The sequence below is a fragment of the Phaseolus vulgaris genome, chromosome 4 (genome assembly GCF_051622355.1).
Source record: "Phaseolus vulgaris cultivar YP4 chromosome 4, ASM5162235v1, whole genome shotgun sequence".
Classification (NCBI taxonomy): domain Eukaryota; kingdom Viridiplantae; phylum Streptophyta; class Magnoliopsida; order Fabales; family Fabaceae; genus Phaseolus; species Phaseolus vulgaris.
Genome location: NC_143501.1, coordinates 2393197 through 2416496, shown reverse-complemented (window position 1 = coordinate 2416496; position 23300 = coordinate 2393197). Strand labels below are relative to the sequence as shown.

The 23300-nt window shown below is 34.1% G+C and overlaps 2 protein-coding genes and 2 pseudogenes across 4 annotated transcripts in view; all 4 read left to right on the top strand.

Moving 5' to 3' along the window:
• The window catches only part of LOC137836723 (putative phospholipid-transporting ATPase 8), a 90723-nt pseudogene that overhangs the window by 30698 nt on the left and 36725 nt on the right, over positions 1-23300 (top strand). The window lies entirely within an intron of this gene.
• Positions 77-21719, top strand: LOC137836710 (putative disease resistance RPP13-like protein 1; annotated as a pseudogene). The gene is made up of 3 exons (XR_016520394.1): positions 77-3559; positions 20964-21179; positions 21384-21719. The product of XR_016520394.1 is annotated as a putative disease resistance RPP13-like protein 1 (transcript).
• LOC137836694 (uncharacterized) lies at positions 3543-20289 on the top strand. Its single transcript, XM_090301271.1, is given in 3 exon segments — positions 3543-3559; positions 18022-19002; positions 19005-20289. Coding segments are annotated over 2 exon segments (1875 nt in total). The 5' UTR covers positions 3543-3559; positions 18022-18284; the 3' UTR covers positions 20162-20289.
• On the top strand, positions 5422-17413 carry LOC137836566 (protein RST1-like). The gene is made up of 24 exons (XM_090301180.1): positions 5422-5442; positions 6464-6547; positions 6663-6939; positions 7340-7593; positions 7814-7997; positions 8085-8272; positions 8385-8485; positions 8969-9044; positions 9973-10104; positions 10180-10261; positions 10398-10470; positions 10803-10962; positions 11075-11205; positions 11295-11386; positions 11591-11682; positions 11756-11971; positions 12091-12168; positions 12387-12569; positions 12975-13868; positions 13968-14264; positions 14938-15588; positions 15876-16026; positions 16155-16273; positions 16488-17413. The coding sequence occupies exons 1-24, from the start codon at positions 5422-5424 to the stop codon at positions 16884-16886; spliced, it is 4935 nt and encodes a 1644-aa protein (XP_090157306.1). The 3' UTR covers positions 16887-17413.

The window sequence follows — 23300 nt, the reverse complement described above, 5'->3', positions numbered from 1 at the left end:
TCCTCTTCCTGCCGTACTTTCATTCATCACAACCGTTGAATAAATATCCAACAGCTCACATTTTATATTGGTTGAGTTCCCATTAAACATAAACATGTTCTTTTTAAAGTCAAGTCATCTTTTGTAACTACTCTTCTCATCACTTTGCCATTCATTCCTGCATTCAATCCATTTCACTTCATTTCCAACTCCTTCCTACCATGGCAGCTGAACTTGTTGGTGGTGCTCTTCTTTCCGCCTTTCTTCAGGTTGCATTCGATAGGCTCGCTTCTGCTCAAATTGTAGACTTCTTTCGTGGAAGAAAACTTGATGAGAAGCTCCTCAGCAATTTGAAAACCATGCTGCACTCCATCAATGCTCTCGCTGATGATGCTGAACTAAAGCAGTTCACAGATCCACACGTCAAAGCATGGCTTTTTGATGTCAAAGAGGCTGTCTTTGATGCAGAGGATCTGTTGGGTGAAATTGACTATGAACTCACCAGATGCCAAGTCGAAGCTCAATCCCAACCTCAAACCTTTACTTACAAGGTATCAAATTTCTTCGACTCTACTTTCACTTTATTTAACAAGAAAATTGAATCAGAGATGAAAGAAGTCCTGGAGAACCTTGAAAATCTTGCAAACCAAAAGGGTGATCTTGGTTTGAAGGAGGGTACTTATACTGCTGAAGGATCAGGTAATAGTAAACTGCCACAGAAATTGCCATCATCTTCTTTGGTGGCTGAAAGTGTTATTTATGGCAGAGATGCTGACAAAGATATAATCATTAATTGACAATCCTAACCATCCATCAATACTTTCCATTGTGGGCATGGGTGGGTTGGGTAAGACCACCCTGGCCCAGCATGTGTTCAGTGATCCTAAGATCGAAGATGCAAAATTTGATATCAAAGCCTGGGTTTGTGTTTCTGATCATTTTCATGTTTTGACCGTGACAAGAACAATTCTTGAGGCAATCACAAATCAAAAAGATGACAGTGGGAACCTAGAAATGGTTCACAAAAAACTGAAAGAAAAGAGATTTCTTCTTGTTTTGGATGATGTTTGGAACGAAAGACCAGCAGAATGGGAAGCTGTGCGAACTCCTCTTAGCTACGGGGCTCCAGGAAGTAGAATTCTTGTCACAACTCGCAGTGAGAAAGTTGCTTCTAGCATGAGGTCTGAAGTGCATCTTCTAAAGCAATTAGGAGAGGATGAATGCTGGAAAGTTTTTGAAAATCATGCATTAAAAGATGGTGATCTTGAATTGAATGATGAGTTAATGAAGGTTGGTAGAAGAATAGTTGAGAAGTGCAAGGGATTACCTCTAGCTCTGAAAACAATTGGATGTCTTTTGAGCACAAAGTCATCCATTTCAGATTGGAAGAACATATTGGAAAGTGACATATGGGAGTTACCAAAAGAACACAGTGAAATTATTCCTGCGTTATTTTTGAGCTATCACCATCTTCCTTCTCATCTTAAAAGGTGCTTTGCTTATTGTGCCTTATTCCCCAAAGATTATGAGTTTGTGAAGGAGGAGTTAATTTTTTTGTGGATGGCCCAAAATTTTCTACTGAGTCCACAACAGATTAAACATCCAGAAGAAGTTGGTGAAGAGTACTTCAATGATCTACTGTCAAGGTGTTTTTTTAACCAATCAAGCTTCGTAGGGCGTTTCGTCATGCATGACCTTCTGAATGATTTGGCAAAATATGTATGTGCGGATTTTTGTTTCAGGTTGAAATTTGATAATGAAAAATGTATGCCGAAAACAACCCGTCATTTTTCATTTGAATTCCGTGACGTGAAAAGTTTTGATGGTTTTGAGAGTTTAACTGATGCTAAAAGACTTCGTTCATTTCTTCCTATCTCACATTCTTTGATGGATGAATGGCATTTCAAGATTTCGATACATGATTTGTTTTCCAAGATTAAGTTTATACGCATGTTATCTTTTAGTGGTAATTCATTCCTTACAGAGGTCCCGGATTCTGTAGGTGATCTTAAACATCTCCAATCGTTAGATCTTTCGTCTACAGAGATACAAAAGCTACCTGACTCGATATGTTTGCTCTATAACTTACTAATATTGAAGTTGAGCTCTTGTTCAATGTTGGAGGAGTTTCCCTTCAATTTGCATAAGCTTACCAAATTGCGTTACCTGGAATTTGAAGGTACAAAAGTGAGAAAGATGCCAATACATTTTGGAGAATTGAAGAATCTTCAAGTACTAAGTATGTTTTTCGTGGATAAAAATAGTGAGCTAAGTACTAAGCACCTGGGCGGATTGGGAGGACTCAATCTTCATGGAAGGCTATCAATCAATGACGTGCAGAATATTGGGAATCCTTTGGATGCATTAAAAGCAAATTTGAAAGATAAACGCCTTGTGAAGCTAGAATTAAAATGGAAGTTGGACCACATGCCTGATGATCCAAAGAAAGAAAAGGAAGTACTTCAGAATCTACAACCTTCCAATCACTTGGAGACTTTGTCAATCAGGAACTACAATGGTACAGAATTCCCAAGTTGGGAATTCGATAATTCGTTATCAAATCTGGTGTTCTTAAAGTTGTTTAACTGTAAATACTGCCTATGTTTGCCTCCCCTTGGACTTTTGTCATCACTGAAGACCCTTGAGATTAGAGGTCTTGATGGAATAGTGAGCATTGGTGCCGAATTTTATGGGAGCAACTCTTCGTTTGCATCCTTGGAGAGCTTAGACTTCTATAATATGAAGGAATGGGAAGAATGGGAGTGTAAAACTACTTCTTTTCCACGTCTTCAAGACCTTTTTGTGTTTAAATGTCCGAAACTGAAAGGTACGAAAGTAGTTGTTAGTGATGAGCTCAGAATTAGCGGAAACAGTATGGACACATCGCATACTGATGGAGGCACCGACTCTCTTGCAATCTTTCGACTACATTTCTTTCCAAAGCTCCTTTCTCTTGAACTGACATTGTGCCACCACATAGAAAGAATTTCACAGGAGTACGCTCATAATCATCTCATGCATCTACGTATTAATGATTGCCCTCAATTAAAATCATTCCTGTTTCCCAAACCCATGCAAATCCTGTTTCCGTCTCTTATCAAGATGCATATAGTTACTTGTCCAGAAGTTGAGTTGTTCCCAGATGGAGGTTTGCCATTAAATATAAAAGAAATGTCTCTTTCATCTTTAAAACTTATCGCCTCCTTGAGAGACAACTTGGATCCCAACACATGTCTTCAAACCTTGAATATTCAGCACTTGGACGTTTTGTGTTTTCCCGATGAAGTTTTGCTGCCACGCTCTCTCACCTCTCTAGATATCTATGATTGCCGAAATCTTAAAAAGATGCACTACAAGGGTCTCTGCCACCTCTCCTCTCTCAGGCTTCAAGGTTGTCCCAGCCTTGAATGCTTACCAGCGGAGGGTCTCCCCAAATCCATCTCTTCTCTTACAATCTTGAATTGTCCATTGCTGAAGGAGCGTTGTCGGAATCCAGATGGCGAAGACTGGGGAAAGATTGCTCACATCCAAGAACTGCATGTGCGATGATTATATTTGAATTTGTCTGGCACTTCAACAGGTTCGAATTCTCCACAATATCTTTGTACCTTTTCGATTACCATTTTCTTAGTTGCAAATGGTAACCCTATAATTGCCATTTTCCAAAAAAGAGCAGCACATCTTATACTTCTTAAACTGATGATATTTATTAAAGGAGGATGCCTCAACTACGTTTCATCAATCAATTACTTTTATTTTACTCTTATTTTCGTGCAAAATTATTTCAATTCTTCTGTTGAAATTAAATTCCAACCAAATGTGTTCTGAAAGTAGGAATTAGAATATACATTATCATGATTGGAAAAAAAATTTAATTTAATTTTATAAAATTTATTTATAACTTTTTTTGTACTCGCTTATAAACATCTTTATTTATTTTTTTAGTGAATGTGAAATTTTCAACTCAGACATGAAATTAAATATTTATGAAAACATGTTTTAATGGTTTTGATGTAGCTCAAATTTGTTGTTTTAAAATTGGCGATTCATACGTGAATATGTGATGCATTTAAGTGCCAAATTTTTTTTACATGTGGTGTTCGTTAATCCGAAACAATTCATTATTGGGTTTAGGATTTTTTTAAATTATTTTTTTAGGAAAATTCTCCTTACATCCAACCTTTTTAAACCTGCATCCAACACATTTTTTAATTTCCAAAAATACCCTTTATTTTTTAAAATGAAAATTAAAAATTAAAAATAATATATTTTGGAAAAACAAATTCGAAAGAGATTATTACGTTCTAACAAAAAATTTCAAAATAAAATTAAAAAAGTATCATTTCGGAAAAATAATTCTAGAACACAAAAAAATATGTTCTATAGAAAGAAAAATTGAAAACATATTTCAGAAAAGAAGTCCTGAATATATTTTTACCCACATCATAATTTTATTCAAGGCATTTTCGTCGTTTTATACTGAAATCAGGTGCAAGTTGAAATTTGATACAGTAAGTAATTTAATTGCGTTTATTTTACAGACTCTTTCTTCCTACACCTCCATACCTTCTTGTGTCACTCCCATACTAAATATGAAAATACCATTTTATCATTTTTCTTCACTCTCTTGGATTTGAAATAATATGTCTATGGATTATGTAATCCAGACAAATTCCGGATTACATAATCCGGAAGTCAATTTCATATTTAGACAAATTCCAGATTAAATAATATGTCTATAGATTATGTAATCCGGAAGCTAATAACATGTTAAAAAAAATTTTATTTCGTAATTATTAAGATGTGGTATTTATTTGTTAAAAATCCTTTGAAATCACATGAGAAAAAAATGAAAGAAAAAACGAAATTAATTTATTTATAATTTATAAAAAGTAATTAGTCCAAACTATCATATTTAAGTTTTTTAAAAAATTGATAATTTTTATTTGTGTATATGGTAAATTTAATTATGAAAATATTTATATAATTTTTTCTTATATAATTTTTTTATGGAAAAAGTTAGTTTTCAACCAAATAAAATTTTCAATATTTTTTTACCAAAATTACTTATCCTAGCTGTCTTTGAGCTAATTTACCCTTTTTTATTGTTGGGCTGTCACTCTTTGTATTGAAGTTTGTCCAATTGAATCTGGCTTTGACCTAAAAAGTTGGTGATTGTGTTCTAAGTCTTTTGGTTCTTGTTTAATATTTGGTAATTTATTTTTTTATCCATTGGTGTTAAAGCTAATTAGCTAGATTTTGAATTTCAAAAAGAAAGATTTGGGGAGAGATTAGGGTTAGGGTTAGGGTTAGGGTTAGGAAGGTAGAGACTATAGAATAGGAGAAGATGTTGGGAAAAGATACCAAACATATGGTCCTAATGTTCATCATTGTTTTCAAGAAAAACACAAAGTTGGTCTCTCAATTAATTACTTGGTAAAAATGGATGTTCTTTTTATTGTGGTAATTTTTTTAACATGAAAATTGCATACATAAATATTATTACAAGATTTATAATTTAAAATAAAAAATTTGATATTATTAACATGGTATAATTATGGTATAATTAGTATTTTTATTAGAATAGATTCTAAATTACTCGAATATTATTAAAAAGTTAAATAATATTTAAATTATATTATAAGATAATTAGTATTATATTAATTAAATTAAGTTAAATATTATTTTATAAATTAAAAGATTATTAATATTTAAAGTAATTTTTATTATTAATAAAAATTTATAAAATAATTGTCAATTGATATAACATTATTAATAACAAAATTTATTTTAAATATTAATAATATTTTAATTTATAAAATAATATCCAAGTTAATCAATATAATAATTGATTTTTTTCTTTAAATTGATATTTAATATTTTTCTTATGTTATTTTATTTTATTAATTTATAAAATAAAATTAACTTTCTTATTTATGTGTTATAATTTAATCATATTTTTAATTAATATAAAATCTTCAATATTAAAGAAGAACAAAATGCAACAATTAAAAATAAATAAGAGGGACAAATACAACAAATCTCATTAATTATTAATTTTTCATTGTTTTTAACCAAACAAACAAAGTTAATTTTCTTATTTTTAAGGTCTTCAATTAATTTATATGATTGATGGATGAGACATTAGACATGCAAAAAATCAAAGCAAAAATTGGTAGCACATGTCATGAGAACAAAAGTCTTCCATCAACATGCATGATTTGATATAGGTCACTAGCTCATACATAGCTATAACCTATTTTGTAAATTAATGTCTAAACCTAATTTATTATTTTTTTTAACATTTTTAAAATTAATGAGATATAAAAAAATAATTATTTGGGATCCGAAGTAAGTGTAATACGAGAATAAGCATTGGATATGTTGTGTTAAATTAGTTCTTTGTTTGTTTTGTTTTATTAGTTTAGTGATAGGTGGAGTGAAATGATTATCTTGTTGCTGTTTTGTTTTCGGACCTTCCCAGGACTACAGGAAATTAATATTTATTGTAGAACATATGGTGGAGGCATATATAGTTGTACTGAAATCTTTGGCTGGAATGAAATCAGTATGTCCCTTGTAATTTAAACTTCTCATTTGCGTTCCTTGCTTTTATGATGATGTTTTCTACTTCAATTTAATTAATGCCTTGCCCTTGTATTTTTGTTGATCCCTGTTAGCAGCTGATAACTGAAGCTCAACTGTGTGCTGTTGAATTTCTGGAAACAGTTCTTTCTCTATCTACATGTCTTCAATGGCACCCTGGTGGTGATGAGCCCGTATGTGAACTCTTTATGCGCTTGTTAATTGTACAGAAAGATATTGGGTTAGCATGGTTACCTGGTTTGTCATCAACTATTGTATCATTATTCATAATCATTGTTCAATCAGAACTTGAACACGAACAAATTTCTATACTGAAACTCCTTCTCTTGATCCTGAAGTGGAAATATGATAGTGGTATGTTTTCTATAGCTGTCTTGATTTTGAGGTTTAAGCATGCATGCAAGTCCAATGCACTTTCATTTTCCATCAAGTTCTAAGTCAATCTCTAAAGTGTTCATATTTCATATTTTCATGGAAAAGATGTTTATGAATTTTCCAGGATACTGCTCTTGCATACTCTTTCTTTGTCTAGTTGCAAAGAATTGGGTTCAGGATTTTAGGCGGTACTTGGCACTAGGGCTAAGTTTACAATATGCACACCACCTGTATATAATTCCACTGAAACATTTCTTTTTGACTCCTGCTGTAAAATGCTCTCTGCTCCAATTCATAAAATAATCCCTCTAATTATGCTCATTTGATACTGCTGTTAGTATCATCATTTTTTATAACTTATTTATTGTTAACGATGCAGATGCTGCTATAAGCGGGACTGAATTCTCTTTATTATTTGAAGAGACTTTGTTTCTTCTTCCCATTCTTAGTCTCATGTCTTCCCCTTCCAAATCTGTTAAAGGATTGGCAACTGATTTACTTCACCTTTTGGAGAAGCTCCTTGCCAACATGTTTGTGACTCCAAAAGATAAACTAATCCTTGAGGAGGGAGTTCATTATCTCAGCACGCCAGGAATTATAGTTTTCAGACTTTTGCGTCATCTGTGGTATCAGGTATTTTGTCTGGGATATCACTTTTCTGTTTAAACGTTTATTTATATTATCTATGCAAATTGTATATACATTTTGACAGAAGCATTTATATGCTGTAGTACTATATGCAAACTCACAATTTATGTGACCAGGAAAGGGCAGTAAAATAGTATATTGTACCTATATCTAGTTTTCTACCCCAGCAATAATAGACTTTATGAAATACGTATATGTTTTTTAGGATGGAGAATCTTCTTCCAGAACTTCCCTTCTGAAGTTGACTTTACCGGGATTGAATCAAAGTGAAATAATGTATGATAGACCAGCGTCTTGGGTTTCCCATTTAAGAGGGTTCTGTCTGTCAATTGTTGACCAACGAAAATCTTCATTACCTCTCTCACATTCTCAGGAAGTGTTTCTGAATGGTATAACCTTTTAGCTTTTGTAAAATGGAGTTATAATTGTGTTAAAGGATGCAAGAAATTAATGTTATTTCAATGTCTGCCTTGCAGAGATGCCCTTGTTACTCAGTGCCGTTCTCAATGTTTTATTGATACATCCATCAATAGGGACTGCTTCTGTCGATTCTTTGTCTTCCATTGCCATTATGGATCCCAAACTAGGAGTTCCTTTGTTGCTAACAATTATGTTTTACAGTAATATATTCAGAAGAAATGATGTCAATTGCCATGATATGCTGGTAATTTCTCCCTTTTGTAATGACACTTATTGCATGTCTTACCTTGTTCTTTTGTCTCGCATCATATGTACATTATTTTTCTTCCTCTCTTATTTTTTGGTTCTTTTTGCAGTTAAAAGTTTTTGAAATGTTGCCATCACTTGCTTCACACTCGGCAATGATTCCACTTGTTGTTCAAACTATCCTGCCAATGCTTAACAAAGATGCAAAAGTGTGCGTACACCAGCTAGATTGTATAAATGTGTATTTTGTTTGGTTCTTTTAAAAAATTATTATTGTTATTATTATATTATTCTTGCTCATTAGTATCCTGTTTTTGGAGAGATGATGTGTACCATTGAGGTCCCTTTTTTAGCATTGAGTATAACATAAAAATGTAATCAAAGTATGTGAATTCTGAGCTGCTTTTGTCTTTAGTTGGAAAATGGAACATAATGACATCCAAAAGCCAATTTTGTCTTTATAATTTCTGTTTTTCCTTTGTATTATTTTCAGGAGCCTTACTGGTTTTTGAATATTCTTTGCAAATGAGATATCCCTTTTGTACTTGTGCCCGTAAATATAAGTACAAATCTAGTGCTCTGGATTCGGTTGTGGTGCTTAAATGTCATCCTGGCATTGAAACTAAAATATGGTCATTTTGCATTCTTAAATATACATGCAATTTAGTTTTAAATACTTTTCCTCAAAATGCAGCTCATTACATTCTACGGCAACTAGATTGCTTTGTCGAACCTGGGAGACTAATGATAGAGCCTTTGGGAGTTTGCAAGTGAGCTTTTCACTCTACACTTTCCTGTATCTTCCCTTGCAACAAATATTATTTTAGGTGGACATGCATGCATAACTATTTTATGCTGAAGATGAGATGACTTGAAATTTTGTAATTGATAGAAGAAATGTAATTGAGAACTCAATAAAATTGTAACTGTTTGTGAATAGTTTTCTTAAGTAAATTTAAACACATTGAAGTGGTGCTAGTATTCCGTTCTGTAACTCTATTATTTATTAAGATGTGCTACATATGATTAATATTTCCATTGTTCTTAAGAGTAGAATTTATTTCTAGAAAATTTATTTGTAGATAAATAAAGTAAATAACTTATTTTCTAAGCTTTTTACTTGGCTTTGATGATTAAAATCTGAGATAACTCCTGACATATTGATAAACGGTTAGTCCAAACTGTTTTTGAATTGGAAAGCTAGCTGCTAGAGTTAATGTATTTATTTATTCTTAAATTTGTTTGCATTTAAAATTGTTTGATATCTAGAAGTTAACATAGAAGTAGCAAGAATAATAGTTGCTTTTTTGCAAAAGATCCACACTTTTCTCATATTTTTGGAGAGGACATATTCACCCAAGCAAAGTTCAAACTTAAATCCACAATTCTTTGATGCTAAGTAAACAGTTCTTACACATAAAACCACAATTCTTTCTGTACTGTGATATATTCTTGTGAATCCATGAAAAGGACACATAAAAAGGTTTTCTATAAATTTATGTACAATCTGACAGTTTGGCATTTTGTCTGTCTCATTCTTTCTAACTTTTGTCCATGCAACATATTTCTTAGATTTTTATTGAGGATTGAAATTCCAATTTTGTTTGAGTATTTTACAGTCCCTGGCCATGTCTTCAAAATCTTACTACAGTAAATTTTTCCTATATATATATATATTTTACATTTGTCTCTATCTAGGGTGTCTTGCTCCCTAAAGGGTTCACCAATTTCACATCTGAGAGAGAAATCTGCATCAGCATGGCTGCTTCCATTCGAGATGTTTGCCATAGAAGTCCTGATAGGGGTGTTGATCTCATCTTGTCTGTTTCGGTATGCTCTGCCTGTACTGTTTTCTTGATTTTCTTTTTGCAGTGCATCCTTTGATGAGAAATTACGGTTTAACAGTCTTGCATTGAGAACCAAGATCGTGTAATTAAAGCTCTAGGCTTGCAAAGCCTTGCCTTCCTGTGTGAAGCTGATGTGATTGGTAATTTTCTAAACATATTTGTGGAACAATACTATACCAAGGAATAGTAATTTATGCATTTACAATTGTTTGATACCAGATCATGTTCAATTTATTTGTTAAATAGCATTCTGATCTGATATGTTGACTTCTTTAGATTTTTACACTGCATGGGATGTCATTGCAAAGCATGTGCAAGGTTACAAAGATGATCCTATTCTTGCTCATAGGTAAGCATGTCTAAGATTCCTCTGCATACACTTATACGTTGTCGACATAGATTATAATAATGATGGTGGTGAATTATAGAAAATGAAAAATTAGAAGTTATATCCCAACTCATCAAGTGACATTGACAACTTCAGAATTTTTCATTCTTGAGGATCATGAATTTTCTTAAACAAAATATTGCTTTACGTATTTATCTTCTTCCAGTTAATAATATTTGATTCTGTGTAGTATTTAGATTGAGGTGTTCTTTCTCCATAAATTAATATATAATTTCCTAGTTTAAATTGTCATTCTGTTGTCTCATTAAAAGATATTTCCTGTATTATGGCAGCCTTTGCCTTCTGCTAAGGTGGGGTGCAATGGATGCAGAAGCATATTCAGAAGCATCAAAGAGTGTGCTTCCAATTGTTTGGAATGTAGTTACCTCCAGTCAAGATAGACAGTGGGCAAAAGCAAGAATTTCAGCCCTGGAGTCACTTTCCCAATATGAAGTATATCCACTGATACAAATGTTGCTCTTCTACATGAGTGGACTGTTATTTTATTGAATGAAAGAGTAATTTACACTTGTTCCTTTAATATTGTTTTGCTGTCACTTTCCAGGTATCCCTACTTGAAAATAGTATTCCAGATTTCAAGAAAATGATTTTAGAGTTGTTCTTTTCTGAAACAAGCCCCAACGTTCTCAAGGCTATGGAGGATTTTCATGTCAAGATAATAGCATATGAGCACATGTAAATACTGCATCCTACAATTTACTTATATAGGATGGTGTAATCTTAGTATGATTGAATTTGTTATTTTTTATATCCATTTGCCTTAGAAATCGCCGAAGACTAGTCAAGGAAAAAAGAGTTACAGGAAGCAAGATTGAAAAATTGATGAATGTATTTCCACAGGTTATATTCTCTTCAGGTATGGTGGTATCAGCTTTCCATTGTGTTCTTTTCCCAAGAATTCTTGCAAGAAGAAATTCAGATCTGATGGTTGAAAAAATAAAATGAAATGCTTAAATCAAGTCTTTTGTTACCAATAGCTCTTATCAGACTCTGTCTGGTTTAATATAATGATTTTCTTGTGTTATTTGCATACGCCTTGATCTTAAGCAACTATTTACAGGAAAGACAAAGGAAACTAGAGAATTACCTGGTGCCGCTTTAATATGTTTTTCTTTCACTCCTAAAGATGTGAATGAACATCAAGCATCCAAAGTAAGATATTGACAGTTAAATATAATCGGATTAGATTTGAATGAACTTTTGATCTGATATTATAAGTATTCAGAGGTTAAGAGATGTACATACTGGGTATGAAATTGCTCTAGTGGAAGTAGCTGCTTCTCTTCAGCTCTCAAGAAATATCTTGCTTGCGCTGATGGCACTGCAGTCATGGAAAGGCTTTGTGCGACGTTGGATGAAGGCTTACACACTGTCATATGATGCTAAGGCACAATTGAGTGTCCTAGATAAAACTTCTAAAGCTGCTAGTGACATTTTGAAGGTCAAGATTGGTCTTTTGTCATTACAAACCATCTTTTTTTACCCATTTATCAGTTATTTGTATTGAATGCACAAGTTTGTCATGTCTGATTTAGGTTTTTTTACATGCTTTTTGTGCAGAGTATGATGGCTATCGCAGATGAGGCTATACCTAGAGCTGCTGAAAATATTGCACTGGCTATCGGAGCACTTTGTGTGGTGAGAAGGTTTTCTATGGTTATGCACTCATTTAAAATCTTTAAAGATTCTGCTTAATTATCCTCTGTGCCACATGTTGGCATCTTAACATATACACTGTTTTCAAGATTATTGAACATGTAGTGAGTCAGCTCTCTAATAATCTAGTTAGTAATGTATCTTGTGTAATTAGCATAATAACATTTGCTGGCAACTAACTTTGGCCTTTCTATTGTCAGGTTTTGCCTCCTTCTGTTCACACAGTTAAATCTGCTGCTTCAAAGTTTCTTTTGGAATGGTTGCTCCAACATGAACATGAACACCGCGAATGGTCTGCTGCAATTTCTCTAGGATTAATCTCTAGTTGCGTTCATGTAACAGATCATAAACAGAGATATCATAACATCACCGGACTTCTTGAGGTATTCTTGTTCTCTATTTTTTAATTAAAATTAAGTGCCGATGAAAGTAAGTTTGAATATTAAAGAAGCTATAACATTTTCTATGAATTTTTCTTGACATTTTAGATTAATCACAAGTGTTTGTGGAAATTTTCATAAGTTCACCTTTTTTGCTTAGATTTTATGAATCAAAAGTTTTTTGGAGGTTCTAATAAGAGGTTGTAACACACTTAGGTTCCCAATTTCCATTGTAGTAGAATAGTTGAGAAGTAAGAATGCTATTACACACGTGAAGACTAAAGTCAGAGTTTTAAATGGATTATTCTGTCAATTTTTATTATTTTTTTTCAATTTGGTTCACTCTTGAGAGAAACTTGTTGATAAGATTTTCTGGCATTGCATTTAAGTGATTGTATGAACTTCCAGGTTCTTTTTGATAGCAGAAGTTCCCTTGTAAAAGGAGCATGTGGTGTTGGATTGGGTTTTTCTTGCCAAGATCTTCTTACCAGGGTTGAAACTTCTGTTACCTCTACTGTGATGAAAGAAACAGAGAAGATTCCAGAATCTGAATTGCTAGGAAGAATTATTACTGCCTTAGCTACAATGATACAACAGAGAACTCAATGTTCTTCTGATGTTTTACACAGTCTATGTTCTTGCTTTCCACTGGGTTCATATGACATAAGTGGTAAAACATATGAACAGATATCTGACAACACTGAAGACTTGGAAGAAGATATCTGGGGTGTTGCTGGACTTGTTCTTGGTCTAGCTAACTCCATTAGTGCAATATACAGAGCTGGAGAGTTGGAGACAGTTATTAAGATAAAGAACTTGGTAATATCATGGCTTCCATATGTGCATTCAGTAGTTGAAATAAAAACTTTCCTAGGGAAAGAATCTGAAATTGTTTTAGCACTAGGATCCTGTATTGCACTTCCCACTATAGTAGCTTTTTGCCAGAGAATGGAATTGATGGATGATGCTGAGTTGGACCACATTGTGATTGCCTTTATGGAGTTGATTTCCGAGTTAATTTCTGTGAAAAAGTCTGGCATTTTGCACCATAGTATGCTGATGGCATCATGTGCTGGAGCAGGGACTGTACTTTCTTGTATATTGAAGGAAGGTGTTTACTCTTTTGAGGCTGAACACGTTAAATGTTTACTGGAACTGTTCAGGAAATGTTACGTGAATCCTTTCCCTTCTCTTGTTCATCTTGGTGGCATGCTAGGAGTTGTTAATGCTATTGGAGCAGGTGCAGAAATTTTGGTCAATATGAATTTTCCAAAGTACACTAGGCAATCTGATTATCAGAAGGTAATTTACCTTTTTGATAAAAATTGATACCAGCTATCTCATCGTATTATTTATTTTTTTCTTGCTTCATATTTAAATATCTTACTATTTAAAAAACAGGAGTCTTCCTCTGTAATGGGCCCTCTCCTATCAAGTTCTGATTTTGAACCATACTTGACATCATTGGTGCAAGAGTTGTTTCTTGTGGCACAGAATTCTGATACTCAGCAGCTACAACAGTTTGCTTCCTGGGTGCTTGCCTTCCTTCGACATCATTTATGGTCCAGGGAACTTTTGGGGTTTGATAGTGATAGCAGTGTAGCTGAAACTAGTTCAAAATCTGTTTCCCATATTTTTTCTGAGGACAGTGTTGTTTTGAAGCTTAGTTTGTGGCTTATGGATTTCAAATACACTGAGGTAAATGTTTTATTTTGTATAAATTTTTATATATATTTATTCATTTGCTTGCTTGCATTGGACTACTTTCCTTCCCATCTGTAACTCTTTTTTTCTGTTTATTTTCCTTTCTTTGTCCGATAGAAGGTGTGATCCTTTGCATTTAATGTCTAAGTTGATGCTTAATTTTTCTTTTTAGAATTATCTAAACAGATTTTCTTATCACGTTTGGGAGTTGAAAATCAAACTAACTACAAAAGTAGCTTAAAATCCATAAATCATTTAGTCATGATTATATATAAATTTGAAGTGTCCACTGGAAGCTAGTTGTTGAGATTTGAACTTAAGTGTTTTTTTAGAAGTCTTATGAATGAATTTAATATTACACTTTTTCGTGTACCCTTTTTAATTACTGGCTTAAACAATAAAATCATCTTGGTTTTTTGTTGATCTTGGTTATTCGATGATATTCATCATTGCATTATTTCTTACATGTTTTGTGCCATTGCGTAAACTGAATTCAACACAGTAACTACTTCTGCTTCTCCTATTTAATTATTTTTTTCTTTGATTTTGGCATGGGTGTATACGATAAACTTCCGTTGTACATCTATACTTTCTATTACAATAGTTTTATGATATGTTTTTTTGTTAGTACTTCTCATTTTTCTCTTATTTTGTCATCCAAATTCAGCCCGGAACTGTTGACACAGTCATTGCTGTATTAAGGTGTCTTTCTAGAGCTCCCAGGTTGCCAAGCTTGGATTGGGGCTCAATTATTAGGCGTTGTATGAGGTATGAGGTCAAAGTTGTTGAATTGCTACCCAAAGACTCTACTTGCAAGAATGGAACTCTTGGGGAGGAATCCACCATGTTTGCAATGGCTCATGCAAATCAATTTGATTCGCTTCTAACTTTTCTTGATGAGCTATCTGACTTTTCCAGATTGAGAACACTTGAAATAAATCTGCAGTCATGTCTGCTAAACCATCTGGCAGACCTTGTAAAAGTGTTTTCAAACTCCAGGCTTGAGAAACTATTTGGTGATGTGAGCAATCACTTATTGTCTTTTACTTCATATATAGAGTCGGGCACTTACCACAAAAGCTTGTTATGTATTTCATGCTGGAAAGGTCTCTATGAATGCCTGGACGAGGTTTCTGTGGATACATCTAGTCACATATCTCATATTGAGAGGTGCATGGAGGTTCTATTTACTTTATTACCGGCAGTTCAATCTTCTGTAAGTGTAGTGTCAGGGGATGTTAGTTCTGCAGAGGAATGGTCCAAGGCTGTAAGATGCTTAGGGAAGGCTCCAGAAAGTTGGCTATTGGATTTCTTGAAGGTATGGTGTCCATACATGATATATTGTACGATATCTCTTCATCCAACTTTCCCCTCAAGAAAAATATTTTAAGTTCTGTCACACAATAATAGTAGTAATCTTTTACAATATGTGATAATTTCTATTGTTTGTTGCCTGTATTATGTTACGAGATAATAAGATGTTTTGTTGTTTACCTTAAGTTAATTCTTCTTGTTGTTTATTCAAACTAATTGAGGTCTAGCTTATTATTAGGTACAAATTGTCACTTTAAACCTGTGATCTATGCTGACAGTTGCAATCCACAGGTTTCACATGAGGAGTTTGTTCAGAGTGCTGGAAAATCTATTGAAATCCAGAAAAAGGTTTGTGCTAAGATTAAGCTTGTGAAGACTGGTTCCCTTTCAGTGACTGAACTTGGAAAGATGAAATCCTACATTTTGAACTCCCAATCACAAGGTTAGTTTTCTGCTTTGGTACTCAATGTTTCTTTATTTTTTGGCAAAGGAAAGCTCATATCAGTTTGGGCTGAAATAAATTGATGGTTCACATGTCAAATGTCAATACTATTGGTCTAATTTTTGCAGGACTCTGGGATATACTCTTTGAAGTTGTGGCAGCTTTGTACCGTGCGGAGGGAAGTATTAAAAAACAGTGGCTTATTGATGCCGTTGAAATTAGCTGCGTATCCAGTTTTCCTTCCACGGTACTTATTATCACAACTTATTTGTAGTAACTTTCAGGCATATCATGGAAAAATTCAAAAACTAAATTCAACAAGAATTGGTGTGCTATTATAAGGGTTGCATATTCTTTATTTGAAAAGATTAATGCATTAATTTTCAGACATTCTGAAATCATAGCTGTGTTGTACTCCTTGATAACCAAGTTGAATTTGTTTTGGAGCTTACTTTGTGCAGGCACTGCAGTTTCTTGGTCTGTTATCTGCTTCATGCTGCAAGTATATGCCCTTTATGATCGTGGACCAACAAATGGTAGTGAATGATCTACCAGTCACCCTTGTGTCTCTTCTAGCAGACCAAAACTGGAATGTTGTTGCTGAGACTGTCACGTCGCACCTCTTTTCATCGACAGAACGCATATACAACTGGGCTGCGCAAATAGCAGACGGTTCCTATATTCCTGGTTCGCAACCCATAGATGAAAGTGAGAATCAAATGGCTGTTTTTCTGCTCAAAGTGATGCATCATACATGTGTATTACTTAAAAATTACTTGCCATTGGATAAGCAACTCCGGCTCTCCAGCATGGTTATTGCTCGAGATGGAAACTATAGTCCCCAAAATACAAGATTATGACACTGAAATTGTTGCATACTCAAAACAACACCCTCACTATCACCATGCTACACGCAGCACGACGTTCTTGGGAATTGAGCTTTGGCATTCATGGAATGTGGACAATTCTGAGTCATTTCTTCCATTCCTGATTCGGTTCCGAATTCAATTGAGAGGACACAGTGTTGAGCAGAAGCCAACCGTGTGGAATGTCTCTGACAAAGCATGGAGCTGTACATACACATTTCAATGCATTAAAATTCGGCGGAAACATAATGCATGTTGTACCTTTATTTTTGTGTTCTTCTTACACATGTACTATAGTTCTAACCTTGGGGTTTTTCACCGAAATATGTAATGCATTTCGATTAGATTACACAAGAAAAATTATTGTGTTCCAAACCCTTGATTCCAAAGTTGAGTGAATGCTTCCATTGGAATGCCTAGTTTTTCTGTGACTTGATACAAATCCACGTAATGGTTGGAATCCTGAAAAAGTGTTCAGAAGTTGTTTTTATGAAAAAGTTCATTTAACTTTTTATACATTATATATGTGAATTTTTTAAGGCATGAAGTTGTTTCACAACTACTGTGTTGTTCTTCACATACTTGCTTGGTCTGGAGTGTTGTTGAGAATGTTCTCTAAGGCATGAAGTTATAAATAGAACCATAACATATTTTTTTTATACTCTAACAAATCATCCGCAAGAAATCTCCTTAGTTAGTTGCCCTTAGTAAGTTTTAATATTAAAGAAACTAGCATTTCTAATAAATTTCTCGACATTTTAGATGAAATGTAAGTGTTACTAAAACTTTTCATTGATTCACCCTTTTCCCCTTGATTTTTATGAATCAAAAGTTTTTTTTGGAGGTTGCAACACACTTAGTTCCAATTTGGTTCACTCTTGAGAGGAACTTGTTGATAAAATTTTCTTGCATTTTATGTCACTGGTTGTGTGAACTTCGAGGTTCTTTTGTATGGCAGAACTTCCCTTGTAAAAGGAGCATGTGGTGTTGGATTGGGTTTTTCTTGCCAAGATCTGTTATAGACAGAGAACTGTTATAGACAGTTTATGTTCATGCTAAAAAAAAAAAATAATAAAATGTCCAATTCACTAACGCATGTATCAGAACACAAATTTTGACTTCATCACAGAAGCAGGTTTCAACAACAGTGACAAGGGTTCCTTGACATCTTCATCATCATTCCTCTTACGAGCATTTCTTACCCTAATTCTCCTCCGAACACTCCTGATTCCCTGACTCCAGACGAACTTTTTCAGCTTCATATCATTAAATGTGCAGCCATGGAGGCGCTTGTGGAGGTTAATGGTTTGAAACTCTCTTACCGATTACTCACTTACCTTAGGGTTTGGGAAGGGTTTCGGCAGCGTCCAACATTGTTCTTTCTTTCTCAACATGATTCGTCGACCTTCAATTTATCTTCCCACACTGTTTCAATCATTCTCCAACTCAACTTTCACCGATAAAACCCTTCTTTTTTCTTCTTCTACTCTCATCACTCTTCATGATTCTCACTCCAAACGCACTTTGAGTCCCTTTTACAATCTTCTGCCTCCCACCCAGAACCCCAACAACGTCGTAAACCTCATCTCCTCCATCCTCAAACACAAAAGTTCCCACCTTTCCCTTCTCCAAAGTAATGAAATCAAAGGGATTCTCCCCCAGTTGGGTCCCCATGAAATTTCAAGGGTCTTGCTCAGATGCCAGTCTGATCACTCTTCAGCCCTCACTTTCTTCAATTGGGTTAAAAATGATTTGAATATCACGCCAACTGTGCAAAACTACTGTGTAATTCTTCATGTACTTGCTTGGTCTAGAGTGTTCTCTCAGGCCATGGAGTTATTGGCTGAATTGATACAAATGGTTGAGGTTGAGGGTGTTTGTGCTTCTTCAAATGAGGGCATTTATGAGAATCTTGTGCGCTGTACTGAGGACTGTAATTGGAACCCTGTGATATTTGATATGCTCGTCAAGGCTTATGTGAAGGTGGGAATGGTTGAGAAGGCTTTGGAAACTTTTAGGAGGAACATTGAGACTCGTCTTATCCCCAATGTGATTGCTTGCAATTGTTTGCTGAGTGGGTTGTCTAGGTTTAATTACATTACTCAATGTTGGGAAGACTTGGAGTACATAGGAATGCTTATACTTTCAATATTATGACTCATGTTTTATGTAAAGATGGAGATACAGATAAGGTGACAGGGTTCTCGGAGAAGATGGAGGAGGAAGGATTTGAACCTGATTTGGTTACATATAACACACTTGTTAACAGTTATTGTAAGAAGAGGAGATTGGAGGATGCTTTTTATCTATACAAGATCATGTATGTCAGAGGTGTGATGCCTAATTTGATCACATATACAACCTTGATGAATGGTCTTTGCGAAGATGGGAAGGTCAAGGAGGCTCATCAGCTTTTTCATCAGATGGTTCACAGAGGTATAGCTCCAGATATTGTGTCTTATAATACTCTTGTGTGTGGCTATTGCAGACATGGTGGGATGCAAATGTGTAGATCAATATTGTATGAAATGATAGGAAATAGGATTTGTCCTGACAGCATCACTTGTCGGGTTATAGTTGATGGATATGCCAGGGATGGAAAACTTCTTTCAGCCATGAATACTGTTGAGGAGCTTAAGAGATTTAGAATTAAGATTCCTGAAGAAGTATATGATTATCTTGTAGTTGCACTGTGTAAGGAAGGTAAGCAATTTGCTGCTAGAAGTTTTCTGCATAGGATATCTGAGGATGGTTATACACCTAAAATGAACACATACAATAAACTGGTTGAGTCTCTATGTGAATTCAATAATGAGGAAGAAGCATTAATTTTGAAATCTGATATGGAAAATAAGAGCATGAAAGTGAATGCTGCTGCCTATCGAGCTGTTATAATCTGTTTGTGTAGAGTAAAGAGGACTGTGGAAGCTGAAGTTTTGTTGAAGGAAATTATTGGTTCAGATATGTTACCTGATGTAGAAATAAGCAGGGCATTAATAAAAGGGTATTGTGAGGAAAATAAGGTTGATAAAGCTGTGTCCTTGTTGAAACTCTTTGCCAAGGAGTTTCAAGTTTATGATACTGAAAGCTACAATGCAGTTGTTAAAGTGTTTTGTGATGTTGGGAATGTGACAGAGTTGATGGAGGTTGAGGATAAGCTGCTGAAAGTGGGGTATGTTCCTAACAAGTTAACATGCAGGCATGTGATCCATGGATTGCAGAAAGCTATGGAGCTAGATGATGAGATTTTGAACCATAGTTTGTCTTAGGACAATTTTGAAACATAATTTGAGTTCTTTCCATCTATGTAAATTATCATGTTTGAGCTTCATTTTTGTAAGTCTGTTCATATTAATTTTACTCACTTATATTATAAAAATGGTTCTTTATCACATAAGAGTTTGAAATCATAGCAAATGGAAATTTCAATTTACAATTCTTGTATATGCAAGGGATTACCTCTAGCTTTGAAAACAATTAGATGTCTTCTACACAAAAAAGACATTCATTTCCATTAAAAGAAGTTTTATGGAGTTCAATCAAGACTGAGTTTTCAGAAAAAATAGTAACAGAAATAGCTTGAATATTATTCAGAATATGAGTGTTAAGCTGGCAAACCCTCATGAAGTTCTTTGGTGACAACCAAACTGCTATGCATAATGAACCTAAACTGAGACAATTTCAGTAATATTTTTAAAACAGGGTCTAATGTGTAAGGCCATGCATCCATCCAATTTAGTGTTCACCCACACAACCTTGTAATGGTCCAATTTTAGTTTCCTTAATATTCTGATCTTGAGACTCAAATTCATATTTTCAACTTTTTCCTGCTGAGACTAATCTCATAGTTTTCTGTTTGTATTCAAGAGTACTAAGATTCATACACTGCTAGTTAGTTCATTTAATGCATGAGTTCAACTAAATAATATAAATACCTGGGATTAGAAATATCTTAATTTTAATTACTATTTTAAAGCATCTTTTATACGATACTTTTGGCAATATGATGGTAGTCTTTCTCAGATAATTAACAAATATTCCAACATTGAAATTCAGCCTTTTGTTTTATAGATAAAGAGTGTGTTTGGTTCTGGTGACATGCCTTCAGCTTTTGGACTTACTCAGTTGTGAAAATTCCCATGATCCATTACGACTTCCTTCAAGAAATAGTGATCGATGGTTGTGACTTGAATATTCAGAAAGTGGATGTGGACACTAAAAATTGTGAAGTGCATGAAGTTCTAGCATGTGGCGTTCATTCTCTAAAGATTACTCTGTAGTTGGAAGGTATAGTTCCATCCATCACCATCCTGTAGCTTGGTATTCCACAAAATTGATTTTCTTGTCCACACTTATCCATCTTTCTTCTTGATCCATGCTTGGTGCGTTAAATTAATAAAGTTTCTGACAAAGAAAACAAACTTAATAGAATGCAGTTATTCACACCAGTTCAGTTTTCATGTTCTTGATTATTTTTGAATGAAAATACAGGTTCATGATATATTGAAAAGGCTGTCCATGATAAAATGAAGCTAGGGGTATTGACTGGAGACAAGATGAAAGGAAATCACTGAGAACATTGGGTACATTAAGAATGGCTTGTTCTGAATTCTGTTTCTAAGAAACTTGTATTGAATATAAACTAGTTTTATTTTCCTTTTCCTTTTACAGCTATGCTTTTGGTTTACTTTTAGATAAGACATTAAACAAATAGTGATCACTCTTCATTCTGAGATATCCTGCCATTGGAAAAACATGGAAGTTATTATTATGTTGGCATGAGTGGTGTAGGAGGAATTCACGTCTAAATATTCACTTGGTTATACCTATGTGGTCCATGCTTTTACCTGCCTTTAAAAAGATTAACATTCTCTGAATTCATAACAAATGAAGAAATTGAGGATTTTAATTCTAGCTAAGGAAGTATTTTGAAGAGCTTATTGGAAGTTTATTTGAGCTTATGACTCGTATAATCTCTATTATTTCAATAAGCTTCTAAGATAACCTTTTTCCAAAAAACTCCTTTTAGCTTATTCCTTTAAGTTTAATGATCAAATTTAGAGAACAAACTCTAATTGATAATAACTTTTGTTTTCATGAACACATACTTAAGCTACCTTTTCCACACTCGTGTATTTGTTTCTGTGTTATTTAACATGTGGTCCTAAAATGTGAAAAGGATTAGGTGGATTATGTTAAATTATGGAGAAATTGAATTATAGATAATCAACCAAAATGGGAAACTCCTACATATGCAGCACTGAATTTATTATGCAGACACTGTTTAGGACACTGAAAATTGTGAAGTGCAGAAGTTATTGGTAAAGTAATCAGTACAGAATATAACCCTTAGAAGTGGCTGTTGTACTCCATCTTTTTCATAAACTGTTTCTCTTTTATTTTCTTCTTTTCTTTCTTTTCTTTGATAAAACCTTTTTCTGGAATACAATTTTAAAGATTCTCAACAGCAACGAGGTCCATAATATGCTTATCCTATCTCCAATCCAATGCACTCCTTGTTAAAAATATTTTCTTCTTTTGATGAAAGAAACATGTTTGCAACCATTTTACCTTCTTTTGATTAACTTTAACATTAAGGCTTCGGCATTTCCCAGCATGCAGGACTGAAAATTTATTATGCTAATGTATCGATGATGTGTTGACTTATCTTTTGTTAGGTTTCGATTTTAAATTAATGATTTAATTGGAAGATAAGAAGCTTTACTAATCAATCATTCATACTATCTTTTTTTACAGTATCCTTTTCTATATCTGGAGGCTGGAGGGAGTAGAAGAGACCTCTTTAGAGATCTTACTCTTAATTAACCTCGTTGGCATTGATGTTTATCCTCTGCAATCAGTGGATGTGTGTATCATAAACTAATAACTAATTAGGTTGTAATGACTAACTATATAAAGATAACCTTTGCAGCACTTATACCAAATGAAGTCCGTATAAAATAGTGAGCTAAGTACTAAGCACCTGGGCGGATTGGGAGGACTCAATCTTCATGGAAGGCTATCAATCAATGACGTGCAGAATATTGGGAATCCTTTGGATGCATTAAAAGCAAATTTGAAAGATAAACGCCTTGTGAAGCTAGAATTAAAATGGAAGTTGGACCATATGCCTGATGATCCAAAGAAAGAAAAGGAAGTACTTCAGAATCTACAACCTTCCAATCACTTGGAGACTTTGTCAATCAGGAACTACAATGGTACAGAATTCCCAAGTTGGGAATTCGATAATTCGTTATCAAATCTGGTGTTCTTAAAGTTGTTTAACTGTAAATACTGCCTATGTTTGCCTCCCCTTGGACTTTTGTCATCACTGAAGACCCTTGAGATTAGAGGTCTTGATGGAATAGTGAGCATTGGTGCCGAATTTTATGGGAGCAACTCTTCGTT

What these genes read in the sequence shown, in the direction of transcription:
- LOC137836566 (XM_090301180.1), top strand. Translation starts at nt 5,422, where the DNA reads ATGGATGTTCTTTTTATTGTG. An exon ending in CTGCTAGTGACATTTTGAAG is followed by an intron (nt 11,972 to 12,090) that starts GTCAAGATTGGT and finishes CTTTTTGTGCAG; the next exon opens with AGTATGATGGCTATCGCAGA. An exon ending in TGGATTTCAAATACACTGAG is followed by an intron (nt 14,265 to 14,937) that starts GTAAATGTTTTA and finishes ATCCAAATTCAG; the next exon opens with CCCGGAACTGTTGACACAGT.